Source organism: Lichenostomus cassidix, unplaced genomic scaffold, assembly GCF_008360975.1.
Source record: "Lichenostomus cassidix isolate B80296 unplaced genomic scaffold, HeHo_3.0 HiC_scaffold_899, whole genome shotgun sequence".
In the NCBI taxonomy this organism is placed as follows: Eukaryota; Metazoa; Chordata; class Aves; order Passeriformes; family Meliphagidae; genus Lichenostomus; species Lichenostomus cassidix.
Genome location: NW_028147863.1, coordinates 22,886 through 49,478, shown reverse-complemented (window position 1 = coordinate 49,478; position 26,593 = coordinate 22,886). Strand labels below are relative to the sequence as shown.

The following is a 26,593-nucleotide window of genomic DNA, read 5'->3' as shown; positions in this document are numbered from 1 at the left end:
TCCCGGCTCTAAAGGCTTCTCCGGGGCCCGGGAGCTCCTCGGGAGTTGTAGTCCAGGAAGTGACTAACACGGCGCCTACCCGGGGCACCGCCCCCAGCGCCCCACTCTCAGCGCTGATTGGCTCCGAGCCAGGACGGGCGGGCACGGCTTCCAATGGGAGGCGGAGGGAGGGAAGGCCGGGAGGCAGCGGCGCTGGGGGCGGCAGGGCCCGAGGGGCTTTGGGGGCTCAGCGGGAGCTTCTGGCGCCCCCCATGATCCCCCACAGCGCCCTCAGGGGCGGGGGGACACCAGAGACCCCCGGCGCCACGTTGGTCGCGGAGGTGAAGAAGCCAGGTGAGCCTCACCCACCGGGGTTTGGGGGTTCCACGAAACTCCCAATAACCCCCTCAGCGCCACTTTAGACACCCCAACCCTGTCCTGGCCCCTCTAAAACACCCCACAGACCCCCGGACCGTTATAGACCCCCCAAAGCCCCAGGGCTCCCACAGACCTCCCCCAACCCCAAAACCCCATAGACTTTTTCTGGATCCCCTATAGACTCCCAGTGCCCCCCTCAAACACCCTCAATCCCCAACGCCCCGCTTATACCCCCAGTCCCCTTCTCCAACCTTAGATCGCATCCAAACACCCCACAGACACTCCCGGACCCCTTAGAGACACTCAGCATCTCATCAACACTCTCCCTTGAGCCCCCAGAAACCCCCAAATGCTCTTGGTGGCACACAGGGGGAGAGGGGATTAGGGGCAACCCCAAAGATAGGCGAGGTCCTCCTGCTTCCCGGGGCAATTTCAGGGTGTCACTGCTTTTCTGGCCCCGCCGTGGGTTGGTGGCGCACAGGTGGGGGCTCCAGGAGGGTCTCGATGGCGCTGGGGGGGGAGAGCAAAGGGGAGGTCAGGGGGACCTGGGGAAGGTGCGGGGGCAGACCCCTAGAATTTGGGGGTGAGGATGTCATACCGAAGGCGCCCCCTTATGGCCCGGCGGTGGCATCGCAGCATCCAGAGGAGGGGGTCCTCCAGCGGGCCTGGGGGGGGCAGGTGTCACAAAGGGTGGTAGTCCCACAAGTGCTCCTCTGACCCACAGGTGACTTCCTGATCCTGAAGTACCCCCCAACCCACAAGTGCCTACCAGTGACCCCCCAGCCTCGCATGTGGCCCCCTGACCCACAACTGCCCCCCTAGCCCTACAAAGGATCCCCGTGGCTCACAAGTGCCTCTCAGCCCTGCAAAGGCACCTCCAGCCTTATAAGTGTCCCCCAGCCCCAAAAATGACTTCCTGACCCACAAGGACACCTCCAGCCCCACAAAATGTTCCCATGATATACAAATTACCTCCCTGGCCCCCCACAAGTGCCCCCTAGCCCCACACCACAACGGCACTTTCAGCCCTCCAAGTGTCCCCATGACCCACAACAGCTCCCCCAGTGCCTCACCCAGTGACTGCTGGGACAGCGCCCCCTGCAGGGCATCACGGGGGCTGCACCTGATTGGCTGTGGCGCCTTCGGGGGGGCACGTGACCTCGAGCCCAGCGCCCCCTGCTGCAGGGGCTCAGGGAACACCTCCCTTGCAGGCTGCAGAGCATCCTGGGAGTCACGTGATTTCCAATATGGCACACACCACAGGCCGCCAAGGCAGTCGTGTGGCCCCCACCATGGCTGCTGCCGCAAAGGTTCACGGGAGTCTCGCTTCCCACAGGGTGGCGCTCCCTGGCGCAGAGATGTGCAATGGCTGCTGCTGATTGGCCAGAGGGCCTCAGGGGAGTCACGTGACTGTGAGTATAGCACCCCCTGCAGGGACTCCAGAGAGCTGCTCGTCCTTGGCCAGAGGGCCTCGTGGGAGTCATGTGACCCCCAACATGGCTCCTGCCGCAAGGGTTCCTGGGAGCCATGCTGGGGTGAAGATTTCCCCTGCTGCAGGGGATTGCAGAAGTGGCTCCTGATTGGCTCAGGGGGGTCACGTGACTCCCAGGGCAGTGGCCCCTGCAGGGCCCCGAGGGGGTCATGTGACATCCTCCGTGGCACCCCCTGCAGGCCACCCTGGGAAGCAGCAGAGTCCAGCAGGGCCCTGCCCACCAAGGGCGCGTCCAGCGCTGGCTCCTCCCCTCGGCAGCGCCTCAAGCGCCATCGCCATCGAACGAGGGGGTCATCGAGGATGGAGCTGGAGGGGGCGGAGCCAAGCAGAGGCTTCGCCCTCTCTAGCCCGCGGGGGCGGGGCCTGAGCAGGGCCTGGCTGCAGGGGAGGACAGGGTTGGGGGAGGGCGAGGACCCCCGAAATGCTGAGCCTGCACCGCCCCCGTGGGGGTTGGGGGTCTCGGGAGACATTTGGGGGCTAACCGGAGCGCATTTATGGGCGGAATGGGGGGCCGGGGCATCACCTGGGAGTGGCTGGGTTAGTTGGGGGTCCCCGGGGCGCTCTTGGGGAGCACCTGGGGCAGAGGAGAGAATTGGGAGGCAGTTAGGAGTCTGGAGCGGCATTTGGGGGTCTGGGGAGCACCTGGAGTCCGAGGCAACACTTAGGGGAGACAGATGAGGGTCCCAAGGGCACCTGGGGGTCCCGGGGAAACTCAGGGATCTCGAGGGGCGCTTGAGGCCGGAGTGCTCTCCCACCTCCTTTGCACCAGCCGCTCCGTTCGCTGCTCCAGGCTAAGCCTCTGCGGGAGTGACGCGGGGCCCTCCGAGCCCCCCAGTTCCCCCCACACCGTCCCCTCGGGACCCCTCCGGCCTCACCCGCTCCATCGCCCGCGCTCTCTATGGCCCCGCCCCAGCGCCCCGAGATCGGGCGCTGATTGGTCGAGGGCGGGGACGGGCGGGCGCTGTGGCCAATGGGAGGCGGGGGAGGGGAAAGGCGGGAAGCGGCGGCGCCGAGCTCGGGGGGAGGGTGGGGATTCGTGGAAGGGCTTAGAGGTTCCTGGAGAGGATTTGGGAATTCCCCGGAGGGATCTGAGGGCTCTAAGGGGACTGGGGGAGTCTGGAGTCTATATGGGGGTCCCTGGAGGGGTTTGTGGGTCTGAGAGGGCTGAGGGATGCGCAGGGAGGTTTGGGGGTCACTGGGGTGGTTTTGAGGGTCCCCGAGAGGTTGTTGGAGGTGCGCAGGGCAGGGTTTTGATGGGGGGCTTGGTGTGGGCATGCACCCCAATTTGGGTGTGTTGGGTACACATACCCTTTCTGGCGTGCAAAGTCTGGGTTTCGGGTGCAAAGCGTGATTTTGAGGTTGAAAACCCTCCTTTTGGTGTGCAATCACCCCCTTTTCGGTGTGCAAACCATGGGTTTTGGATGGGCAGCAAGAAGTGCAGACCCTGGTTTTGGGGTTAAAATTCCCCTTTGGGGGTCTGACCTCCCTTTTGGGATCCTCACCCCTCTCTCCCCCCAGGTGGATGGCGAGCGCCACTTGCTGCCGCTGTGGCTGCGGGGTGGCGCGGTGGGGGTGGCACAGGTGGGGTCCCACCGGCTGCTCCAGGTCCAGGGGGCCCCTAAAATCCTCTACGATGGTGACACGTACGTGGTGCTGACGCTGCCCCCCCGTCCCGCCGCCCCCGCGGCCTCTGCGGCAACTTCAACGGCGACCCCGACGACGACGACCCCGACGGGGGGGGCTCTGCGCAGCGCCCCCCAAAACTGCACCCACCTGGCGCCCGTGCCCAGCTGCTCCCCGGCCCAGGCGCGGCGCTGCGCGGTGCTGGAGGACCCCGAGGGGCCCTTTGCGGGGTGTCACGGAACGGTGCCGCCCCGCGCCTACCTGGTGAGCTGCGAGCGCCAGGTGTGCGGGGCGGGGGGCGACCCATGTCCCGGCTTTCAGGGCTACGCAGCCGCGTGCCAGGCGGCCGGAGGCGCGCTCCGGGAGTGGAGGGAGGCCACGGGTTGCCGTGAGTACATGGAGGGGCTGGGAATTTTGGCGTTGGGAATTTTGAGTATTGAGATGTGGGGGGTGGTGAGAATTTGGGGTTAGGATTTTTGTGGAAGCAGGAATTCTGAGGGGAGTGGAAATCTTGGTAGGGGGTGGGAATTTGGAGGTCTGGGGAGTGGAATGGAGTGGCTACCTGCATCCGCTACCCATCCTCCTGAATACGTGTCCCCATTGCTAAGCCCACACCTGGGGGTTCCTCCCGAGGGACCCACGCTGCCAAAGCAGGATCCCCAGTCACAACGCCAAAGGGGACCCCGCCCCTAAATGGGAAGCCTGTGTCCCCCAGTGGAACCTTGGACAACTAGTGAGGCCCTCCCGATGGCCCCAAATGGGAGCCCCATGGGACCACCCACCCCAAAGTTGGGATGGCATTGATCCCAGGAGACACCCATTGACCCCAGATGATCCCCCGATGACCCTGTTGAGTTCAGATGAGCCCCCATTGGGGTGAGCCCCCACTGCTCCCCTTGGCCCCAGGTGACCCCCCACTGACCCCCTTTGTTTCTTCCCTCCCTCTTCCAGCCCTCACCTGCCCCGCCAAGAGCCTCTACCAGCTGTGTGCTCGCACCTGTGAGCACACCTGCGCAGGTGTGTCGGCGCCGCCCCCCTGCAGCGAGCGCTGCTTTGAGGGCTGTCAGTGCGCCGAGGGGCTGCTATTCGATGGGGCTTGCTGCGTCCCCCCGGGGATCTGCGGCTGCCTCCACCAGGGGCGCTACTTCCAGGTGGGTGTGGCCCCAGTGCCTCCCAAAACAGCTCAGTTCAGCTCCAGGCTCTCCCACTACAGCCTGCTTCTCCACCAGTCCCTTCCAGTTTCCCCCAGCTGATCCCACTCCACTGCACCCCGCAGTGTCTCTTGTCCATCACACTACACCTCATTTACCCCCAGTCCCCTCCAGTGTGCCCCAGTTCCCTCCAGTGTGCCCCAGTGTCTCCAGTCCCTCCCAGTGCATCCCAGTTCCTTCCAGTGCACCCCCCACAGTGTTCCCAAGTGTTCCCAGTACACCTCAGTACCTTCTAGCCTCCTCAGTCCCCTCCAGTATGCTCCACAGTGTCCTCAGTCCCTCCAAGTGCAACACAGTTCCTCCCCATCCCTTTCAGTACACTCCAGTTGATCCCAGGTCCCTTCTGTGTGCCTCCCACAGTGTCCCCAGTCCCTCCCAGTAACGCCCCATCATCCCCCCATGTCATCATTTATCCCCAGTGTGTCCCACTTCCCCAAAACATATCCCTCGGTGCATCTCTCTTTACCCCAGTGTCTTTCCAGTCTCCCCAGGTATTCCCTGTATTGTCCACAGTCCCTCCCAGGGTATTCTAGTCCTCTCCCATATTCCCAACCCCTCCTAGTTTGTCCCTGTTTCCCCCACCAGTACTTTCCAATGCATCCCAGTCCCACTCAGAGTCCTTCCCAGTTTCTCCCAGCATGTCCCAGTCCCCCCAGTGTCCCCACAGGGGACATGGGGATGTGAGGGGGCATGGGGACACTGGGGACATGGGCACACATTGGAGATATGGGGGACATGGACTCCCCCTCCCACCTCCCATGATGCCTGACAGCATCATCATCCCCATTTTTTGGCCACTTCAGGCCCCTTTTCCCCACTTCCCACATTTTATCTGTGAAAAACAGATTGCCGAGACCATCCTGACCCCTGACTGCTCCCAGTCCTGCACCTGCCGGGGGCCTGGAGGCCCTGGAGTGCCGCCCCTTCACTTGTCCCTTCAGCCACACCTGCAGCCTCCGTGACGTCACCCGTGCCTGCATCGCACACCCAGGGCGCTGCACCCTGTCCCCTGCCACCCGCTTCGTCACCTTCGATGGCGTCACCGGGGCCACCCTGGCCGCTGGAATCTATGTGGTGGCCAGTGTGTGTGACCCCCGGGACCCCACATGGTTCCGCCTGCTGGGGGACATCAGGGACGCTGGGGACCAGCTGGCAGTAGTGGCACTTCACCTCTTCACCCGCTATGGCCTCGCCACCATCCAGAGGGACAGGAAGGTCTGGGTAAGTTGTCACCACCCTGGGTGGCACCACTGTGTTGTCACCCTAAATGTCCTCCTGATCTTCATTTTAACAAAAACGTCCATGATTTTTCCCTAGTTTCACGCCAGGAAATAGTGCACATGGGTTGTTCCATCCCACCACCACCACGGGATGTTCTTACCTTAATTTTGCCCCAAACTCCTCTTTTCCCTCCCCAATTTCCTGCCAGTGAAACACCTGTGTGGGTGATGGCCACTAAGAGACATCCATCAATTGACACGCCCCATCATTTTGCCCAAAATTGCTCTTTTTCCCCCCAGTTTCATGCCAGAGGACTACCTACATGGGTTGTCCCTCATCCCACCCCCACCACACCTTGACGTGTCCCATCATTTTTCCACAAATTCCTTCTTTTGCACCCAGCTTCCTCCAACTCCCCCTGTATCGCCCCAAATCCCCCTTTTGCCCCTAATTCTGTGTTCTGCAGCTCAATGGGGTCCCCACCCCCCTCGCCACGGAGCTCCCAGGACCGTTGACCATCACGGAGACGCGCACGACCCTCCGGATCAGCCAAATCCCGGGATTCCTGGTGGAGCTGGGCACCGCGGGGGTGACGGTGGAGGTGCCCAGGGAAGCGCGGGCGACGCTCTGTGGCCTCTGCGGCGACTACGACGGTGCCACCAGCAACGACCTGCGAGGGCCCGACGGGACAGTGACAGGCGACGCGCGGGCGCTGGCCGAGGCCTGGCGGGCGCCCGACTTCACCCAGGTGGGTGACACCAGGGGGACACTGAGGGGGGACTTTGGGGCATTTGGGTGTCTTGGGGGTGGCACTAGGGGGAAAAGTGCCAAAAAAGGGGGGAGAATAGCCTAAAAAAGAGGGAAAGAATCCCCCTGAAAAGGGGAAAGAAGCCCCAAAAGATGAAAAGAGAGCAAAAAAGGGTGAAAAGGGCTCCCCAAAACAAAGAACCCTGAAAAGATGGGAAAAGAGACCAAAAAGAGGGGAAAGAGCTAAAACTGGGGAAGGAGCCCAAAATCGGGGAAATTATCACAAAATACAGGAAAAGAGACCACAAAACAGTGAAAGATCACAGAGGGGGGAAATCACCCCAGAAGATGGGAAAAGAGATCTATAAATGAGGAAAGGAGCCCAGATATGGGGGAAAAGAGCCCAAAGAAAGGGAAAAAAGAGCCCCCAAAAGAGAAAAAGAACTGAAACAAGTGGAAGGAGATCAGAAAAGAAGAAAAGAGGAGGGGAAATGGTGAAAAGAACCCCCCAAATGAGATTAAAACCTCAAAATGATGGGAAGGGACCGCAAAAATGGGTGAAGGACCCAAAAAGGGGGAGGGGGGAAAGTATTAAAATGGGAGAAAGAACCCAAAAAATGGGGGAAAGAGCCAGAAAAAGGGGAAAGAAGCTCCAAAATATGGGAAAAGATATGAAGGAGGGGAGGGGAGGAGAGGGGAGGGGAGCCCAAAGAGAGATACACCAAAAAAAGGGGAAAGAGCACCCCAAAAGGAGGAGAGGGGGGTGAGAAGCACAAAAAGGTGGAAAAGAGCCCAAAAAAATGGAAAAGTGAACAAAAAAAAAGGGTGAAGATCCTCCGAGAGTGGGGAAAGAGACAAAAAAAACCAAAACCAAAACAAAAACCCAGAGGGGAAAGAGTCCAAAAATGAGGGAAAAAAGACTAAAAAGTGAGAAAAGGTCCTAAACCGGGGGAACTGCCCCCAAGTCCCCCTTGATTTTGCCTTTCTTTCCACCCAGTGATGTGGAAAATTGACATTTTACCTGGGCGGCCGTGCCCCATCGCTGACGTCATCTTCAAACAGCCTCTGATCCAGAAACCCGGATTCTTATAACCCCCAAAACTGTGCTTTTCCTCCCCAAAATAAAACCTGGGAGAAAACGCCGTTTGTGGGTGATCTGGAATAAAGTCCTGGGAATTCTGGGAAAACAGGAGCGTGGGAATGTGCCTGGGGCAGCTGGGGGGCGGGGAGGGCTGTCCCACCCTGTCCTGCCGCGGGCGGTTCCGTGTCCCCCCTTCCTCTGTCCCCCTCCCCCCCGTCGGTCAATATTTCCCAACTCCTGAGTCCCACGGTGGGGGGAGGGGCGGGGGGGGGCACCCGGATGTTTGGTACCGGGGAGGGGCTTCCCGGACATCCGAGTCCCCCGGGGAGGTGGGTGCTATGGCACACCTGGACGGTGCCCCTCACCAGTATCCCCAGTTCCTCCCAGTACACACCAGTATGCAACCCCCGGTCCCCTCCAGTGTGCCCCCAGTATCCCCAGTCCCTCCCAGTACGACCCAGTGCCCTTTCCCCGTCCCCAGTCTCTTGCAGCCTCTCTTAGCTGACCCCAGCATACCCCCATTGTCCCCAGTCCCTCCCAGTGCATTCCAGTCCTCCCCAGCTATTCCCCGTGGTGTTCCCAAATCCCTCCCGCTTTGTCTGAGCCCCCCTGCCCCTGCCAGTGCCTCCTACTGCATCCCAGTGTCACTCAGTGTCCCCCCCAGTGCCTGTTTAAGCCTTGCAGTGTCCCCTGGTACGTCTCAGCATCCCCCAGTGCCTCCCAGTCCCCCCCAGTGTCCTCCCCAACATCCACAGTGTCTCCACTAATGCCCAGTGCCTCCCAATGCATCCTAGTCACACTCAGTGTCCCCGCAGTGTCCCCCCCAGCCTTCCCAGTGTCCGCCAGCACATCCCAACTCCAGTGTCCCCCCACAGTCCATCCCAGTCCCCCCCAGTTGTGGTCTGGGCAGAGACGGAACTGCCTGGGGCCCTGGGAGGTGCCACCTCGGGGTGTCCCATGTCATCCCCCACCCCCCCACCCCACCCTGTCCCCTCCCTGGGGATAAAATGGCTCCAAGTCACAGCACTGGGATAGACTCAGACAATGGGAGTGTGGTGAGTAGGGACAATTGTGGGCAGGGGGGACATGGGGACACGTAGGACATGGGGACACATATAGGTCATGGTGGACACAGGGGGAATATGGGGGACTGGGGTGGTCCTCCATGTTCCTCATGTCCCCTATGTCCACAGGGGGGACATGGTGGTATGGGGGACATGTGAGACATTAGGGGGGACATGGGGGGCCATATGGAGGACAAGGGGACATGGGGACACGGTTGATGGGGGATGTCCTCACACTCCCCCAGGCCTGGACAGATGAAGGTCTCCCCCATCCTCCTCCTCCTCCTCAGCCACGCAGAGGAGTGGGGAATCCGGGGGACATTGGGAACCCCTGTGGGATGCCCAGGTGAGTTTGGGGTCCCAGGCTTATACTGGGGAGGTGCCAGCCCCATACTGGGAGGTTCTGGAGTGATACTGGGGGTCCTAGGCCCATAGTGGGAGGCCCCAGCTCCATACTGGGACATCTCAGTCCCCTAGCAGCAGGCCCCAGGCCCACACTGGAGGTTCTGGGGTGACACTGGGGGTCCCTGACCCATATAGGAAGTCCCAGGCCCATACTGGAAGGTCCCAACTCCCTACTTGGAGGTCCCAGGTGCCACGGGGTGTGTCCCCCAGGTGTGTGACAGGTGTTTGTCCCCAGGTGGGGTCCTGTACTCCTTTGGGCCAGAGGTGGGGGATGAGGCCACCCTCCATGAGGACGACGGCACGAGCCCTGAGATCTTCCTGCAGGAAAACTTCTCCTTCTTTGGGCATGCCCACAGCTTGCTCTACGTGAGTCATGTGACCGGGGGACATGGGGGACGTGGCATTGGATAGGTGACACAGGTGGGGGGGGACACCAAGGAGAGACACCAAGGTGACAAGTTGGATGGGGTCACCAGAAATGGTGTCACCTCTTCCTCCTCCTCATCCTTGACCATCCGGGTGAGTGGGGACCCCTGGGACATTGGGGATACCTGTGGGACCCTCAGGTGGTCTTGGGGTCCCAAGCCCATACTGGGAGGCTCTGGGATGACACCGGAGGTCCAAGGCACATACTGGGACATTTTGGGTGACAGACTGGAGACAGGGGGTCATCACAGTTGGTGCCACCATGGTTAAGGCCACCATGACAGTTATCCCACCATGGCTGGGATCCCCATGACTGGAGACACTGTACCTGGGACCACCATGGAGGGTCACTGTGGTTGGTGCCACCATGGTGGGAACCCCCCAGGTGTGTCCAATGGGTGACCTTTGCCCACAGGTGAAAAACAATGGTGTGGTGTCCTTTGGGACGATGGTCCCAGAGTTCACCCCCCAGCCCTTCCCGCTGCCAGGCCACCGCCCCTTTGTGGCACCGTACTGGGCCGACGTGGACACCCGTCTGGGAGGGGACGTCTTCTACCGGCAGAGCCAGGACCCCCAGCTGCTGGCACGCCTGGCCCAGGACCTCGCAGCTGCTGTGCCACCTGGGGACCCGCCCCCACAGCCCACCTGGGCATTTGTAGCAACCTGGGACCGTGTGGCCTATTTTGGGTCTGCCTCGGACAAGGTGGGACATGGGACAAGGTGGGACATGGGACAAGGTGGGACATGGGACAAGGTGGGGGGGCTCAAATATCTTGACCTTGAGCCATTACGTCCCTAACCATGGTGACACCAAAGGTTTGGGGACACAGGGATGGAGACACAGCTGGGGGTCACAGTGACATGGTGACAATGTCCCTCTGCAGGTAAACACCTTCCAGGCTGTGCTTGCCTCTGACGGTGTCAACTGCTTTGTCCTGCTCAACTACGGGGACCTGCAGTGGACAACTGGCATCGCTAACCAAGGGGACCCCCACACTGGGCTGGGGGGCATACCAGCACAGGTGGAAACACGGACAGGGGACACTGGGTGTGGGGACATCCCTGTGCAGATGAGGACAGTCCAAGGGACAGGGGACACTGGGTTAGGAGGGGTTCTGGGCTTGAGGGGGGCAAAGAGTTTTGGGGTGGAATTTGGGTGGAATCAGGGAGATTTGGTCTGAAATTGGAGATTTTATATGGAATGAAGTGGATTTGGGGTGAAATGAAGCTCATTTTGGGGAAAATTCAATGGGAATTTGGATAGAATTCACCCCCCACCTTCTACTGTCCCCCTGTTCCCCTTGTCTTTCCCCCTGCAGGCTGGGTTCAACAGTGGGGATGATGTCCACTACTACAATGTGCCAGGGTCACGCACGCCCGCAGTGCAGAGCCTCAGCCATCGCAGCAACCTGGGGGTCCCGGGGCGCTGGGCTTTCCGTGTTGACCACTTCGAGGCCACTGAGGGACCCCCTGAGACCCCTGGCACCTCATCAAAGACCCCTGAGACCCCCTGGAGTCCCTCGGCACCTCACAAGGCCCCCTCAGTATCTCCCAACCCCCCCCAGGACCACAGAGGAGCAGGTGTATATCTGCGGGTCGTAAGCGGGTGACGCCTGGGACATTTGGGGTAGGGGGCTTTGCCTCACAGCCCTCACCCCACCCCCACAGAAGGACATGCCCCCACAGAGGCCGCATTATGATGGAAACAGCAATAAACACCTGCTGAGCAACACTGTGTGCAGGTGTGTGTACACAGATGCGTGTGGGCAGCAACACAGGTGTTATGTGTGAAATGTGTACCCATCCCCACCTGTTCCCATAAAGGTGAGGGACTTATCTGGGAAGAGAAATGGTCAGTGAGGGGTGACACACATCTGGGCAACACCCAGGTCACACATAGGTGTGACATAGGTACACCTGGATAACATCTGTTGCCAGATGCACTACACCTGGACAGCATCTGGCTCACACACTCCTACGTGGCATTACACCTGGATAACACCTGGATCAACAGAGGTGTGAAACCACCTCGATAACACCTGCTGCACTACAGTGCTATACCTGGACAACACCTGGGTTGCAGAAAGGTATAGCATCACCTGGACACCACCAGACCAGCCGAGGGCCTCAACATTGAAACCAAGGTCAGAGTACGGGAAAGGGTTTGGGTTGCAGTTGGAGTTGGAGGTTACAGTTAGGGGTTAGTGGTTAGGGCTAGGGTTAGGGCCATGGTTTCATTTAGTTTGGCTAGGACTTACGGTATGTTAGAGTTAGGTTAGGGGTTATGGTTGGGGTCAGAGGTTAGGGTAAGGGATGCTTTTAGTAAATAATTATGATCTTTTATTTAATATTGGAGGGGCACAATTTTTTATTTTTAATATCTATAGTTATTCTTTTGGGGGCAGGATGTCATAGAGACCAATGTTGTGCTAGATTTTTAGTGAGAAATATTTTTCAGTTGAATCCAGGTTGCAGGGATGGTGCAGAGGAACTTGTAAAGTCATCCAATATAAAGCCCTATTTTCCTTTATGCCAGCACTGTCCTTTTTTACAGATCATTGGTGAAGAGAAAGGGGTCAGGGTTTACTTTCTAAATTAGTTACACTTTCAAAGATCTGTTTATTAATTGATACCAAGATCACTTAGGAGCAACTTCTCATTAGTGTGTGGAGGAGCCCAGAAGAGAAGGGGCTGATGGAGATGTCTCAAACACCAAGAGCCAGCCATGGACTGTTGGACTGTTGGTGAAGAAGAACAAGATGTGACTGTAGAAGGTGCCATGTGGGGGTAGGGCACCACTTTTCTGGCACAAACATCCTTGTTCCAGTCCCTGGAGACACAACAAACAAAAGACAGCATCAGCACAGGAAAGGGCAGAATCTGTTGACCAAAAATTGATCTAGCGGGGGGGAAAAACAGACCACTCAAGACCCCCAGAAACTCCAGCCCACTTCCAGAAAGATCTGAAAGAATGGACTGTGTATGAGAATTAATGTCCAGAGACAGTGACAAAGCTATCTGCCTGTAAAATGGTATTAACACCAAGTCCAGGCAGTGCCTCTAGGACTATTATCCCATTGCTTCCCTTTCCCCCTTCCCCCCTTCCTCCCTTGCTCCCTCCCTTCCCTGACAGCTCTGGACAGAGTTCTGTATCTGAAACTTGTCTGTGTCATTGTGGGTCAAGAAGTGGCCAGGGTGACCTTCACCGACATGTCTGGAGAGGAATCCACATTGATATCTTTTATTTTCCATCCCTGTGAGAGGCACCCGTGCCTTGTTGTGGAACCCCCAGCGCCCAGCTCAGGGGAGCTGCAGTGGGAGCTGCAGGTTGTGTCAGGGGTTGGGAATGGCCGGAGCCCCTGGCACGGGGCCGGGAATGGACACTGACCCCTTGCCTGGCCCATGGCTTGGGGCCCTGCAGTAACGGGCAGGGGGTGCCTGGTCACCCTCAGACAATGCAGGAGCTGGGAACAGCAAGAGACCCCGGGTCAAACATCAGCACCGGCGTCGGAGGGAGGGGGCCCTTGGAGCCTCCCTGCTCCAAACCCCCACCTGTAGCACGAGGGCAGCTCTCAGGATCTTTGGCGCAGGGAGGAGCCAGAGGTGGGTGTTCAAAATCCCTCCGTAGGGACAGCATTTAGTCCTGATCCAGCAGAATTCCCGTGGGTTTGGAGTCCCTCAGAAAGCACATAAGGAGGGTCAGAAGGGGCTCTTAGTGGTTTTCAGCCTCAGCAGGGTGGTTTCAAGCCCCTCTCAGTGCCTGGAGCGCTGGCACAGTCCCAGCACGGGTAGGGTCGCCCTGGCCCTGCTGCTGGAGCCGAGAGCAGCTGCCCAGAGCCACAATGGTGGCGCAGGAGCCTCAGGGCCGCTGTGCAGGAGCGGCCACACTGCCCTGGAGCAGAGCTGGGCACAGCTGTAATAAATGAAGTCATGGAGTTGGCTTTCATAAGTGGTTATGAGGTTGAATTAATTGTTATATACTATTGTTAATTGTTATGTATATGTTATTGTTAATTGTTATGTACCTTTGTTGATTGTTATATGTTCCCATTAAAAGTTCCTATTGAGAAAGGGGAGGGAAGCAGGTGATAACTTTTGGTACGTGATTAGCGTAAGGAGATAGCTGAGAGACCATCATTGGGCGAGCAGCGAGCCAATAAGAAGACCCTGGAGACAACAAGCCAATAAGGACACACTAAGGAGGCGGGGCTAGGGGCTATAAAAACTGTGCCTCTCTGGCCAAGTCTTTGCCTCTGGGTACATTCTGTTGGTGGTGGAACTTACAGCGCTGTAACCCTCTACTTTGCAGGAGGATTTTTATCCTTTGGCCCCTGTTGGTTTTTTAATAAACTGTTAATTTTTTTGAAATGGAGTGAGTTCATTTCTTACTCAGCGATGGCCTTGGGCTGCTGCCGAGAGAGCACAGTGATTCCCGGTACCACCACAGCGCCTGGCAGGCACCTTCCTGGAGCATTCCCGGCGAGTGCCAGGCTGTTAGAAGAGCGCGGTGCCCCGGGGCTCTGGGGTGGCTGTGAGGGCTGTGCTGAGCGAGTTGGGGTGCAGAGCGGGGCTGGGGGGGGCTCAGGACCCTTTCTGGGGATGGCCCTGGCTGGGGTCACTGCTGGGCGCTGCCGCCGTTCCCTGGGAAACCCCTGGGCAGAGCTCTCTGCTCGGCGCTGCGGCCTGGGCGGCACAGGGGGGTCTGTGTGGCCAGGCTGGTGCTGTGTCCGCAGCGGGTCCCAAGGGGAACCGCCCGGCCCAGCCCTGGCCGTGTGGGGCCTGGCAGTGCTCACGGGGCTGGGCTGAGCTGGGCTTGGAGGGAAAAAGTTGATGGAGAGTTGTTGAAGCATTTTCAAACGTCCAGTGGGAAACTGTTTTAAAACCATGTGCTGTATGGTGTGTTACAGACGGTGTTTCCTTCAAAATACTTCATTTAAGAGTTGATTTAAACTTTTTCGTGGGCTTGTAAGAAGCTTTTGTTGCTGTGCAGGTTCCAGGCAGCCTGTGATGCCTGCCCAGGCTGTGTCTCTGGGTCACACACACCTGCGGAATGAGGTGGGCCGTCAGCATTGCTGGTGCTGCTCACGGAGCCTCCTCGCAAAGGGGATCCACGGAGATCCATAGGCAGAAGCACCTCAGCTTCACACCTTTGTGTGCACTTTGCAACTTTTTGCGCTGGAAAAATTACCATTTTGGAACTCAGATTTTGCTGTAACTGTTGGAAGTTGTCCCGTTCTGCTGTGAAAGGGGGAATCGGCAAGGATTCTTTTTAATAGATTTCTCGGACAAAAAATAAAGTGCTCCAGGTGAGCCCCTGCTCCCTCCAAGAAACCCAAAGAAAATGGCCCCCAGTTGTGTCGCAGTTAACAGCTTTTATGTGTTTGGCCCTCCTATAGTGTGACTTCCCGCGCACTTTTTCCACGTGTTTTTTTCCCGGGCGTCTGGGCATCTGATCCACCAGCGAGGGGAGGTCACTTGCAGACCAGCAGTGGAAGTTTTCTCTCTCCTGACTGGCTGCCAGGCAAAGCCTCTCGGGGAACAGAGCTCCCACCATGTATACAGACCCTAAAGTAATTTTTTTACCTCATGTATAACATAAGTTGAGGCATAAATAAAAATTAGATTGGGCTCTCACAGAAGTGGTTAAGTATTGCAGCATTGTAAGGCAGTTTGTTTCAGATGAAGAGCATTTAAGAGCCTCCTGATTCTCCAGCCAGGATGTTGTGACTTGATGCTCAGTGGAGAGCATCTTTGTGTGTTAGTATGAGTCTGAACATCACAGGTGGATCGTGAGCTGAGGCTGCTGGTGGAGCATGACCTGCTCGGGTGGTCTCTGGGGAGAAGCAGATGTGTCCTTTGTTCCCTGCTGACAGCTCTGGGGAGCTCTGGGAACCTGTGTGCCCACACAGCCCTAGGGGGTGCCAGATGTGCCCCCAGGACAGGTAATGCTGTGAGAGGGCAAGATGTGGGGCTGAGCCCTGGGCCCAAGAGGGGCCCTGGAGAAGGCAGGGGCAGCTCTGCTCCTCCATGGAGGGTTTGTACCCTGCTTAGAACCAGTTCCTATCAAATGGGGGACAAAAATCATCCCAGGGCATGGAGGAGTGCTCTTGAAAATGAGAGTGAAAAACACCTAAGGAACATTTTCAGAGAGGCCTAATTTTTATAAGGCCTGTGCTAGTAAGGAATCTTGGATGGAGTCAGCAAGACTTTGCTGCTGCCTAGAAGAGCTATTGATATATTACTAAACAGAGCAGAGAAAAAAATCCACTCTTGGATGTCACTGGATTCTTAAGGAGTATTTTGAGCCTTAAACACTACAACCCTCTGGCACACTAGGAATTCCAAAAGATCTGTAAACCCAATTTTTTCTCTTTATGGGGTTTTTCTAAACCTGAAGTTTTACTTTTCATGATTACTTTTAAACAGCAAGAAACTTTTTAGGCTCTTTCTTCTTTCTTCTTGGAGCATCAACTCTGAATACATATTCTGAGCCATCCATCTGTCTGCGCCGAAAAATCACGCTATGAAAAGCCAGTGTCCATAAAGGAGACAGAGGAGTTCTGCAACTTTATTCAAATAAAGGGAGAGTGTCCACTGGGCCATATGCCTGTGGGGTTTTCTCTCTCTCGGTTTTGGAGGATGCAGCCTCCTTTTAAATTCCTGGCCACGTGTTGCCCTCTTTCCCCATTGGCTGAGGTACTCGGAAGGTACAGCCTTCCCAAACCACCTACCATGTATTCCCCCCTTAAACATGTCATTTTTCCACCAAAACTCAGAAACTCAGGCTTGTGCAGAGCCTCTTGTCTGTTTCAGGAGTCAGACTGTCTGGGTTCTGTAACAAACCTGCCTTGAAGGTGATAGAGGTGTTAAAACCCATTTCAAAGACAAAAACCCATATCCTCACCCATGGAATTGTTTGTAAAGACATTAGCACACATCTTTCCTATTGTGCCCAGCTCCCTAGCAGGACCGAAAAAAAACAAACACCAACCAAAAAATACCAACACAAAAAACAAAATAAAACAAAAACCCAAAAAACAAAAAAACCAAACCAAAACAAAACAAAACAAAAACCCAAAAAAACCCCCAAAAACCCCAAACCAACACCCTGAATAGCTTCCTTCTGGCTGCTAATATCCTTCTCTTCCATCTCTGCCATAGAGGGGACTGTGCTAATTGGGGTGGGAGCAGTTTTTAGGATGAATTTCAGCCCAACAAATGAGATCTCTCCAGGGAGGCTCTGGGTGAAGTGAGAAGACCAAGAGATGGAAATGCCTTTCTGGAGGCTCTGCACAGGCACTGGTCCCTTCCACTCTGCAGGGGTTTGTACACTGCAGGGAGGCCTGGGCTAGTTTTCTTAACAGAGGACTCTGACCTGAGGAAGGAGTAAGAGGTCAGCCTGGGATCTAAAAGGAGCATCTCCCATTCTGACAAAATCTTTCAAACCAGAACAAATCCCAGCTCTGGGTATTTACCTCCCCCAACATAAATTGTGTCATGAACTCAGTGAGGCACAGATTGACTCCACAACTCAAGTAGTTATGAAGTAGGTATGTGTTTATTCCAGCTGGGGTGCATGGGGAGTAGCCCCTCCAAAGGCATGCACACCTCAGCAGCACTTCACTAGGTTTATATTAGGTTACAGATTACATACGCATAAAGTTAGACAAAGCCCCTATACATATTCATTACCTATCCCCGCTTCGTATTATAATGAATTCAAAGTTCATTTAAATATGTTTGCGCACGTGCAGTGTCACAGATTAATTGTGGGCGAGGGTCCCGAAGATAAATGAGGGATGAAGTTAGTAGTCTTCCTCAGGATGACCTCTTCACCCTGTTCCCTTGTACATGCTCCCCTGGTTCTTGGTCCAAGTCCAAGCCTTAGATCCAACTTGTACCAGTTCTGGGGGCTGAGAGCAGGATGTTCAGTCACACTCAGTAGTTTTTCTCAATTATTTGGCTTTCTTCACTATATCCTCCCTGTTACTAGGTAGGCATAAAATCATTAAGCAAATGATACATTGTCTTCAGCAAGCAAATCTTAGTAAATCATTACCCAATCTCTGGCCTTCTAAATCAGTTCAAAAATTTATTACCTAACTTCTAGTTCCCCTAAATTAGTAAATTCTAGCCCCCCCAATCAGTCCCCCCTTTTCTATAAAATTAGTAAATTCTTTTACTAGTAAATGAATTCTTCTCCTAGCAAGCTTCTGTAATAAGTATCTCTCAATGCCTTTCCATGTACATTCGATAAAGTGGTTAAAATGGATAGCCTCTTTAACATCTTATAATTCCAAACAAGTAACATAATAACACAAGGCTAATAGCTACCAAAAATTAGTAAACACACATTGTTCTTAAGCAAACACAGCCCTGACTAATATGTACAAGTACTGTACTCTGACTAGTATCCGGGTGAACTTCAAAGTGGCAAATGCTTTGCTCAACATCTAAACATATGTCTTTGGCATTGATTGCGTTACTCTCACAGATAAACCCTTGTTGTTCTCGTGTAATGCAAAATTCTAAATTTTCAGTTTGCCATTTCTTATCAACCATCCGGGCCCATACTTTATGTTCAGAAGGATAATATCGACATTAATGTCACTTGGGTCACCGGAAGTATTGTTACTAGTACATTTCTGGCAACAATACAAGGCAAACACATTTTGTTTAACACAATTCTAATCCTCAGTAGGACATATTTCATTTAAAATATTAGAGTGAATTTTAAATGCCAAATCAAAATTTAAAAAATTGTCAAAAACTAAAATAAAAAAAGGCTTTTTATATTTGAAACCAGGTTCTATTTTCTTGCATCCCACCTGGATTCTTTCATTAATGATACCAGGCAGGGTTATGATCCACTCATCTCGATTCCAAACTGTATTGGTTTGAAAACAAACCAGTGGGAGATCACAAGTCAAGACTGAAATTAAAAATAAGTGAAATAATACAAGGAAAAGCACTGACAAAGTCAGATACAACCTGACACCCTGTTAGGGTGGTGGTAGCAGTCCAACTGAAGTAGTTCAGTCGAAGCGGTGATCTTGTGAAGGTCTGGTCTCTAGCTGAAGGTTCAGTGGTAGCCCTTGTGTTATGATCCAATTATTAAGGTTCTTTAGAAATACCTCTGCCCGAATTAAGGTACAAACGAGACCATATGCCAGTCAATAGTATGAGTTTTATTTGATAGAAAGTATGAGAGAGAGAGAGAAGAAAAGAGAGAAAAAGAGAAGTAAGAAAAGAGGTGGGGGGGACAGAAAGAGGGAAAGAGAAAACATCACCATCCGTGGATCCCAACGATGTTGCGTTGATCCTCTCCAGCCGGTCTTCTCGGTGGTGGTGGTCCCCCCCCGAAAAGCACAGAATGCCATGGGTTAATATACACTCAGACCAGGGGCAATGTCCAGGCATGTCCCCCCGGGGGAGGGGGCAGCCTCTAGCCACAGACTCTGCTTGCATCACGTGCACTCCTGTGGTGCCAGGCCTAGCACTCTGGGGGGTCTGTGATGGATTGTGACTCCCCCTCAGCTGCCTCTCACGTGAAAGTCCCATGGATGTAGCCAGTGAGGCTGGGGGTTCCACAGCTGGGCCAGTCTGTGTAAACCTGGCTTCTGTGAGCTGTGCTCTGCCCCCACCCCAAACTCAGCCAGGGATGATTCTCAGCACAGCTAGTGGCTTTGGCTTTTGTGTATGCATACCTTTCCCTCAGCTTGAGATGATTGAACAATAGGTTTCCCTTTATCTAATCTCAGCAGTTTGACTCAGTCCAAAGTCCCAGTCAGGTATCTTCAGGGAGGTTTCTTTGATTGTAGCTTCTTTATACACTTTTTGTTATAATGTGCAAAACTTTATATATCAATGTTTGAGGCATGAACTATTTCAGTCTCTGACACCTTGTCCTCTGGGAACCCAGTAGACAGGGCTAGCTCAGGCAGTTCCAAGGCCAGGTTATATCCAGGTGGGAACACTTGGCTCTTCCCTCCTGGGCAGAACATCCCACAATAGGATAAGTCCATGAGTCATGTGGTGGGTCCTTGATGGCCCATTGTCTGTCATCCGGGGTGGGTCATTAGCAGGTGATAGCAGCTAACGGCCCACAGCTGGTGGTAATAGAATACTTAAATACATCTATATTGCAACCTAGGACACAAACCCATTCAGACGGGTGGTAAATTTCATCATCATGCATTACAATTATAGCCAAATCTGGACGGCTGTCTGTAGGATAGTTTCCCTGAAAGCTGGTATGCCCTATGAGGGCTTGTGACCCAGGTCATTCAGTATTGCTCTGGCTAGAAGTACCTCCTTTTCCTTGAAGTACGGTTATAATTGTGAGAACACCAATGAGAGTAACTTTTCTAATTGCATTCATTTTACCTGGGTAAATTTCAATTTCAGTTCATTATCATTAAAAGCCACTTTTCAAGGGGTTTCTGGAGCCTTCTTCACTTGAGTATGATGAATCCAGGCATTCTGTTCTTTGATTTTGTTAGCAGTGAAAGTGGTAAGGAGTACTTGAAATGGTCCTTCCCACTGTGGCTCCAAAGTTTTCTCTGTAAGAGACTTAACATAATCTCCAGTTTGAATGTTGTGTACTGGGCTGTCTAGGCCCCGACTCCGAGTTCCAGCCACATGCTTTTCAATTTTCCTGAGTTGCTTACTCAAGGCCACCATATAGGCGGTCAATGTTTCTTCTACAGCTTGGGTGGAGAGTCCTTTTTGTACTCCATATGGTCTCCCATACAGCATTTCAAAAGGACTTAAATTTTTTTTTTTTTTTTTGGTTCTGGGTTTAGTTCGGATTCGTAATAATGCAAGTAGAAGAGATTGGGGCCAGGGTAAATTGGCTTCTTGCCCCAATCTTACAATTTGCTGTTTGATTAGGTGGTTCATTTTCTCCACCTGACCACTTGACTGCAGATGGTATGGGGTGTGAAGCTCCCAATCTGTGCCTAAATTATGGCTAACTTGTTGTACCACCCTTGAAATGAAATGTGTCTTCTCTATCTGAAGACATCGTGGCTGGAACTCCAAAGCGTGGTATTCTTGCAGCAATACCTTGGTTACCTCCTGGGCTTTGGCAGTTCTAGTGGGAAAGGTTTCTGGCCATCCTGAAATGGTATCTGTTAATACCAACAAGTACCGATATCCCCCTTTTCTTGGGAGTTCCAAGAAATCAATTTGCCACTGCTGTCTAGGCCCATTCTCTTTCCCAATTTGGCCCAATTTTGGTTTGGGGATATTTTTAGGGCTAGTCTGGAGGGAAAGGTCACACTGTTGGGTTACCTGTGTGATGGTAACATATAAATTTCTGGCAATAATTTTTTCAATAAATAATTGTGCAGGGCATCTATTCCCCAATGTGTCTTTCGGTGTTCTCTTACTAATGCCCACACTAAATGAGAGGGAATGACCAACCTCCCCTGTGCAGTAATACCCCAACCCTCTTCATTATATTACCAATCCCGATCTTCCATTAGTTTTCTGTCCTCTTTGTTATAGGTTGGCTTACCTTCTAGGGAGATTTGGCCGTCTGGAATTAAAACCCCTTCAGTTGCCACCTCACCTTTTGCTGCTTCTTTTGCTTCTCTGTCCACCAGATCATTTCCTTCTTGTTGGGAAATGGCTAGCAGAACGAGGTCATATTGGCGAGGTGTGCGTGCAGATGCAGCATGCAAAAACCAGCTATTGTTCTAACCTCTGAGATGCTATTGTTCCTAACTTTGAGATGTTCTTCCCAGGAGATAGAAAGGGAAAGAGAGCCAGAATTGTAACCAATATAGAGGAAATAAGCAAAATAGAGAAAGAATCACACAGTCAGTAATTCAGCTTATGCCGGCAGAACTTCAGCTGATTAAAGTGAAACATACATAGAGACTTGCAGCAAATCAGAAAGCTAAGATAGATATGTGCACAGACCAAACAGCCAGTCGTAAGTGCCAGTCTGTCGCGTGAATCTGTACCTGTTTTCTATAATAATGCTTGTCTTAGAAGAAATAAACGGAGTAACACCATTATCTCTATGAGAGTGTGTGTTATATCCCGGCAACTCTCCGACACCTTCTTCCAATTCCGAGCTCACTTTCTGGTGTGCCTTAATGTGCATGATTGCTACTTTCTCAGGTAGCTGGACTGCTTCCAACAGCTGGGTTATCTCTTGTACATGTTTGATGTTTTTTCCTTGCGAATTCAACAGTCCCCTTTCCTTCCAAATGGCTCCGTGTGCATATACAACTCCAAATGCATACTTTTGAGTCTGTATAAATGGTTTCCCTTTTTTTTCCTTTTGCTATTTCCAAAGCACGGGTTAAAGCAAGTACTTCAGCTTTCTGGGCAGAAGTGTTTATTGGTAGGGGTCCAGATTCTACTACCTTTTTGCTGGTGGTGACTGCATACCCTGCATGTCGCTTTCCACTGATGACGTAGCTGCTTCCATCGGTAAACCAGGTCTCTGCATCATCCAAAGGTGTATCCTTCAGATCCGGACGACTGGAGTATGTGGCTTCAATAGTTTCCAGGCAGTCGTGGTGCCTGTTGTTTCCACTGAGGAAAGAAGCTGGGTTGACAATGTTAATGACCACTATTTCCACATCGTCCTGTTCCACCATGATGGCTTGGTATTTTAGGAACCTCTGTGGGGAGAGCCAGTGTCTGCCTTTCACTTCCAGCACTGCAGACACTGTATGGGACACTAGCACAGTCATTTTCTGGCCCAAGGTAAACTTGCGTGCCTCTTGGATGTTTAGCACAACTGTTAAGCCCTGAGGCACCCCGGCCATCCTTTGGCTGCTGCATCTAGTTGCTTAGAGAAATAAGCAACTGCCTGTCGCTATGGGCCCAAGTCTTGTGCTAGTATTCCCAGGGCAATCTCCTGTTTCCCATGAGAAAACAGAAAAAATTGTTTACTCACATCTGGAAGTCCCAAAGCTGGAGCTGACATCAGGGCATTCTTCAATTGTTTGAAGGCCCTTGTGGCTTCCTTCGTCCACTGAAGATCTCTGCTTTCCTTTTTGATGAGCTCGTACAAAGGTTTTACAAGGACCCCATAACTAAGGATCCAAAGCCTACACCATCTCGTCATCCCCAGGAAAGTCCATAGCTCCTTTACAGTTCGGGGTTTCAGGGTTTGGCAAATATCCTCCTTCCGGTCTTGTCCCCAAGTTCGCTGCCCAGCACTGATTTCATAGCCCAAATAAATTACTTTTGGTTTTACTACTTGAGCTTTTTTCTTGGACACCCTGTTCCCTTGGAGCACCAGGAAATTTAGTAAACTTACTGTCCAGAGTACACAGGCTTCTTCTGTCCGGGTAGCTATTAGGATGTCATCAACGTATTGCAATAGCTTCCCTTCTTCAAAGGGGGCTTCCCAGGATTCCAGGTCTTTTGCTAGTTGATCCCTGAATAGGGTGGGACTGTTCTCGAATCCTTGAGGCAACGCCGTCCAAGTGAGCTGAGTTTTGCGTCCGCTTTTGGGATTTTCCCATTCGAACGCGAATATTTTCAGGCTGGCTTCATGGAGAGGGAGACAAAAGAAGGCATCTTTCAAATCTAAAACAGTGAACCAGGTTAGTTCAGGTGTTAGCTCAGTTACTAGAGTGTAGGGGTTTGACACCACAGGATAAAGGTCTTCAGTTATTTTGTTTACTGCCCTTAGATCCTGTACCACCCGATATGACCCATGAGGTTTGCGGACTGGTAAAATGGGGGTGTTGAAATCAGATTTGCACTCTCTCAACAGCCCTAGCTGTAAAAAGTTTTCAATCACTGGGCTAATTCCTTCCTTGTCTTCTTTCTTAAGGGGGCATTGTTTAACTCTGACTGGTTGTTTCCCTTCTTTCAACTTAATTTGTATCGGAGGTGCATTTTTAGCTCTTCCAGGTATGTTTGTTGCCCATACCCCAGGGAACACTTGATTCATAATTTCTTCACTAATTTCTCCCTCAGCCTCTGTAGTTGTTAGCATTAAACTTAATACCTCAACATATTGTTGATCATTTACCTCCAGAGTAATTTCGCCATCTTTGAATGAAATCGTTGCTTGTAACTGTTCCAACTGATCTCTGCCCAAAAGGGCTTTTGGAGATCTGGGCATGTACAACAACTTGTGAATACCTCATTGCTTTTCCAGTTTATACTTTAAAGGTTTGCAAAAATATGCTTTCCAGATTGGCCAGTTGCCCCTTGAACCATAATATAATCATCACCCACCGGCATTAAAACTTTATTTAAAACAAAATATGTTGTCCCCATGTCCACCAAAAATTCTATTTCTTTTTACCTAGCTTCATTATAACCAGTGGATCTGCTAGGATGGAGTTTCCAGTCTTCTTCAGTCTTCTTTCACGTGTGCAACAACCCCTTCTCGGCCTCCTCTTCCTTGCTGGTTGTTTGGCTTTCTTTTTGGACATTGGTTCTTCCAATGACCAAATTCCTTACAGTTAGCACACTGATCTTTACCTAACCTAGATGGGCCTTGTCTGGTGGTCCCTGTTTGGGTGGTTCTTGCTCAGGTCTTCCCTTTCTTTCTTTCTTAAAAACAACATTAACTGTAATAGTGTGTTATATTCTAAAGACCCATGAAGAGGCCATTTAATTCCATTTTCGAGCTTCTACAAAGGCCACTACAAGGTTAAAAACTTGATAAGAGTTCTTTTATCTTCTATACCTCTGCTCCCTGCCATTTCCTTCCAATGTGCTAAAACACAGCCAAGTGGAGTTGTTTTAGGAACTTCTTTGCTTTGCCGAATTCCCATCTTACCTACTTCCTTCGGATGGCTTTACCTCTTTTCCAGGAAAACCCCTTTTGACACAGCCTTACTGTTTTTTCCCACTTTTCTTCCCACATTAACTAGGGAAGTCAAGTTCCCGGGATGGCAGTAACTGTAGGAGAGGGGTACTGTCTCCATCCCCCACCCCCTTCCCCTGTCCGCCCGTCCGTCGTCTCCCCCTGCCACACCCGACAAATGGGACATTTCTAGCTCACCTCTCGACAGAAATCGGAGCAGCAGACTGCCCGCCACTGGCTTTTGGGCCTCCACGCTGCCCAAGCCGGCCTTTGCAGGGAGCTGCTGGAGCGTGGCGGCAAATAATCTCTGCCGCTTTGCCGCTCCAGGGCCCCCCTCGGGCCTGCAGCTCCCGGCCACCCAGCCACCCGCCCCTGCAGCCAAGGGCCAAATGGCAACCTGGGGCCTGTGCAAGCCGGGGGCCATTGTGACATGGCAGCGGGGCAGCCCGTGCATTGGCACCCCGTGGTGGGCACCCTGGAGACCCTGGTGTGTTGACGCTGTGGAACTCCATTGGAAGCCAGGCTCCCCCTGTGACACCACGGCACCTCAGGGAAGGAAGCCTGGCGACCGGGTGCTGTCAGAGACTGAAATAGTTCATGCCTCAAACATTGATATAAAGTTTTGCTCATTATAACAAAAAGTGTATAAAGAAGCTACAATCAAAGAAACCTCCCTGAAGATACCTGACTGGGACTTTGGACTGAGTCAAACTGCTGAGATTAGATAAAGGGAAACCTAGTGTTCAATCATCTCAAGCTAAGAGAAAGGTATGCATACACAAAGGCCAAAGCCACCAGCTGTGCTGAGAATCATCCCTGGCTGAGTTTGGGGTGGGGGCAGAGCACAGCTCACAGAAGCCAGGTTTACACAAACTGGCCCAGCTGTGGAACCCCCAACCCCACAGGCCACATCCACGGGACTTTCACGTGAGAGGCAGCTGAGGGGGAGTCACAATCCATCACAGACCCCCCAGAGTGCTAGGCCTGGCACCACAGGAGTACACGTGATGCAAGCAAAGTCTGCAGCTAGAGGCTGCCCCCTCCCCCGGGGGGACATGCCTGGACATTGCCCCTAGTCTGAGTGTATATTAACCCATGGCATTCTGTGCTTTTCGGGGGGGACCACCACCACCAAGAAGACCAGCTGGAGAGGATCAACGCAACATCGTTGGGATCCACGGATGGTGATATTTTCTCTTTCCCTCTTTCTGTCCCCCCCACCTCTTTTCTTACTTCTCTTTTTCTCTCTTTTCTTCCCTCTCTCTCTCATATTTTCTATCAAATAAAACTTATACTATTGACTGGCATATGGTCTCGTTTGTACCTTAATTCGGGCAGAGGTATTTCTAAAGAACCTTAATAATTGGATCATAACAGGTGCTGACTTCAGCTAGGGAAGCTGACGCAAGCAGCGTCACTGGAACCACTGGCAAGCTACGGAAGCTAGTGGAACGCTGACAAGTGCAACCGGTGAAAACCATCCAAGGCGTATGCTCAGGCCTTGCCTCTAGCCTTCCTGAAAATCAGCATACAACCGAGGCGGAGAGACAACACAAGTCCTCATGAAACATTTAGTGCACAGCGGGCCGTGCAGGTCAAATCGTGCCTATGCCAAGAAAAATGCCGAGCGGAGAAAGTAGCTTACCTTGCCGAGCTATCGAACAGCTTTGAAGTTCCACTTTGCAGGCACTGCGGAGATATTCGTCCCGTTCTCCAGATGCACCTGCCCGTCTGCTCCAGGCCCGAGACGGAATCACTGCCAAACGGAAAAACAGGGACTTTAGAAACAAAGTCGAAAGGACCATTCCAGGTCCTCGTGAGCCTCGCCGAAGGCAAAGTGACGGACAGAGAAGCCGCCGTTCACTGCTCCACAGGGAAGAAAACCTCTGCTCCTGGAACAACTACAAGACAAAAACCCATCCAAAACAAGATCACGCCACTTCCCTTGCTCTTTTCGTGCCTGTTATCCACACACTTCAGCACCACGATTCACATTGAGCCCCCAAATCTGCATATAACTCTTATCCCAAATCTATCCAAAAGGTCTCCACAAGAACCACTTGCACAAATGGTATTCAATATGCAACCATGATGTCTGGTATGTTTGGCCCCTTAAATCAAGGTCCAGCGCTGCCCTCGAGGCTTTCATTCCAAAGAGAACATTTGGTCCTG

General features: G+C 52.9%; 3 protein-coding genes across 5 annotated transcripts; 2 read left to right on the top strand and 1 right to left on the bottom strand.

Annotated features, from left to right (window-relative positions):
* Positions 1-777: 777 nt before the first annotated feature.
* On the bottom strand, positions 778-3,669 carry LOC146420608 (uncharacterized). Of its 2 annotated transcripts, XM_085048092.1 has the most exons (5): positions 2,725-3,669; positions 2,605-2,648; positions 1,431-2,227; positions 956-1,022; positions 778-867 (listed from the first exon to the last, which is right to left on the bottom strand). In XM_085048092.1, the coding sequence occupies exons 1-5, from the start codon at positions 2,731-2,733 to the stop codon at positions 798-800; spliced, it is 987 nt and encodes a 328-aa protein (XP_084904218.1). In that variant the 5' UTR covers positions 2,734-3,669; the 3' UTR covers positions 778-797. The 2 variants fall into 2 exon arrangements, with proteins under 2 accessions (XP_084904218.1, XP_084904217.1); XM_085048091.1 differs by lacking the exons at positions 2,605-2,648; positions 2,725-3,669 and having other exon boundaries at positions 1,431-2,472.
* Positions 3,670-3,948: 279 nt separating this feature from the next.
* Positions 3,949-7,838, top strand: LOC146420607 (BMP-binding endothelial regulator protein-like). The gene is made up of 4 exons (XM_085048095.1): positions 3,949-4,623; positions 5,625-5,904; positions 6,371-6,652; positions 7,649-7,838. Exons 1-4 carry the CDS (start codon positions 4,562-4,564, stop codon positions 7,649-7,651), a joined length of 627 nt encoding a protein of 208 aa, XP_084904221.1. The 5' UTR covers positions 3,949-4,561; the 3' UTR covers positions 7,652-7,838.
* Positions 7,839-8,029: 191 nt separating this feature from the next.
* On the top strand, positions 8,030-11,357 carry LOC146420606 (sushi, nidogen and EGF-like domain-containing protein 1). 2 transcript variants are annotated; one of them, XM_085048093.1, is made up of 6 exons: positions 8,030-8,787; positions 9,042-9,142; positions 9,437-9,567; positions 10,043-10,330; positions 10,512-10,649; positions 10,947-11,357. In XM_085048093.1, the coding sequence occupies exons 1-6, from the start codon at positions 8,777-8,779 to the stop codon at positions 11,235-11,237; spliced, it is 960 nt and encodes a 319-aa protein (XP_084904219.1). In that variant the 5' UTR covers positions 8,030-8,776; the 3' UTR covers positions 11,238-11,357. The 2 variants fall into 2 exon arrangements, with proteins under 2 accessions (XP_084904219.1, XP_084904220.1); XM_085048094.1 differs by lacking the exon at positions 10,512-10,649.
* The last annotated feature ends 15,236 nt before the right edge of the window (positions 11,358-26,593 follow it).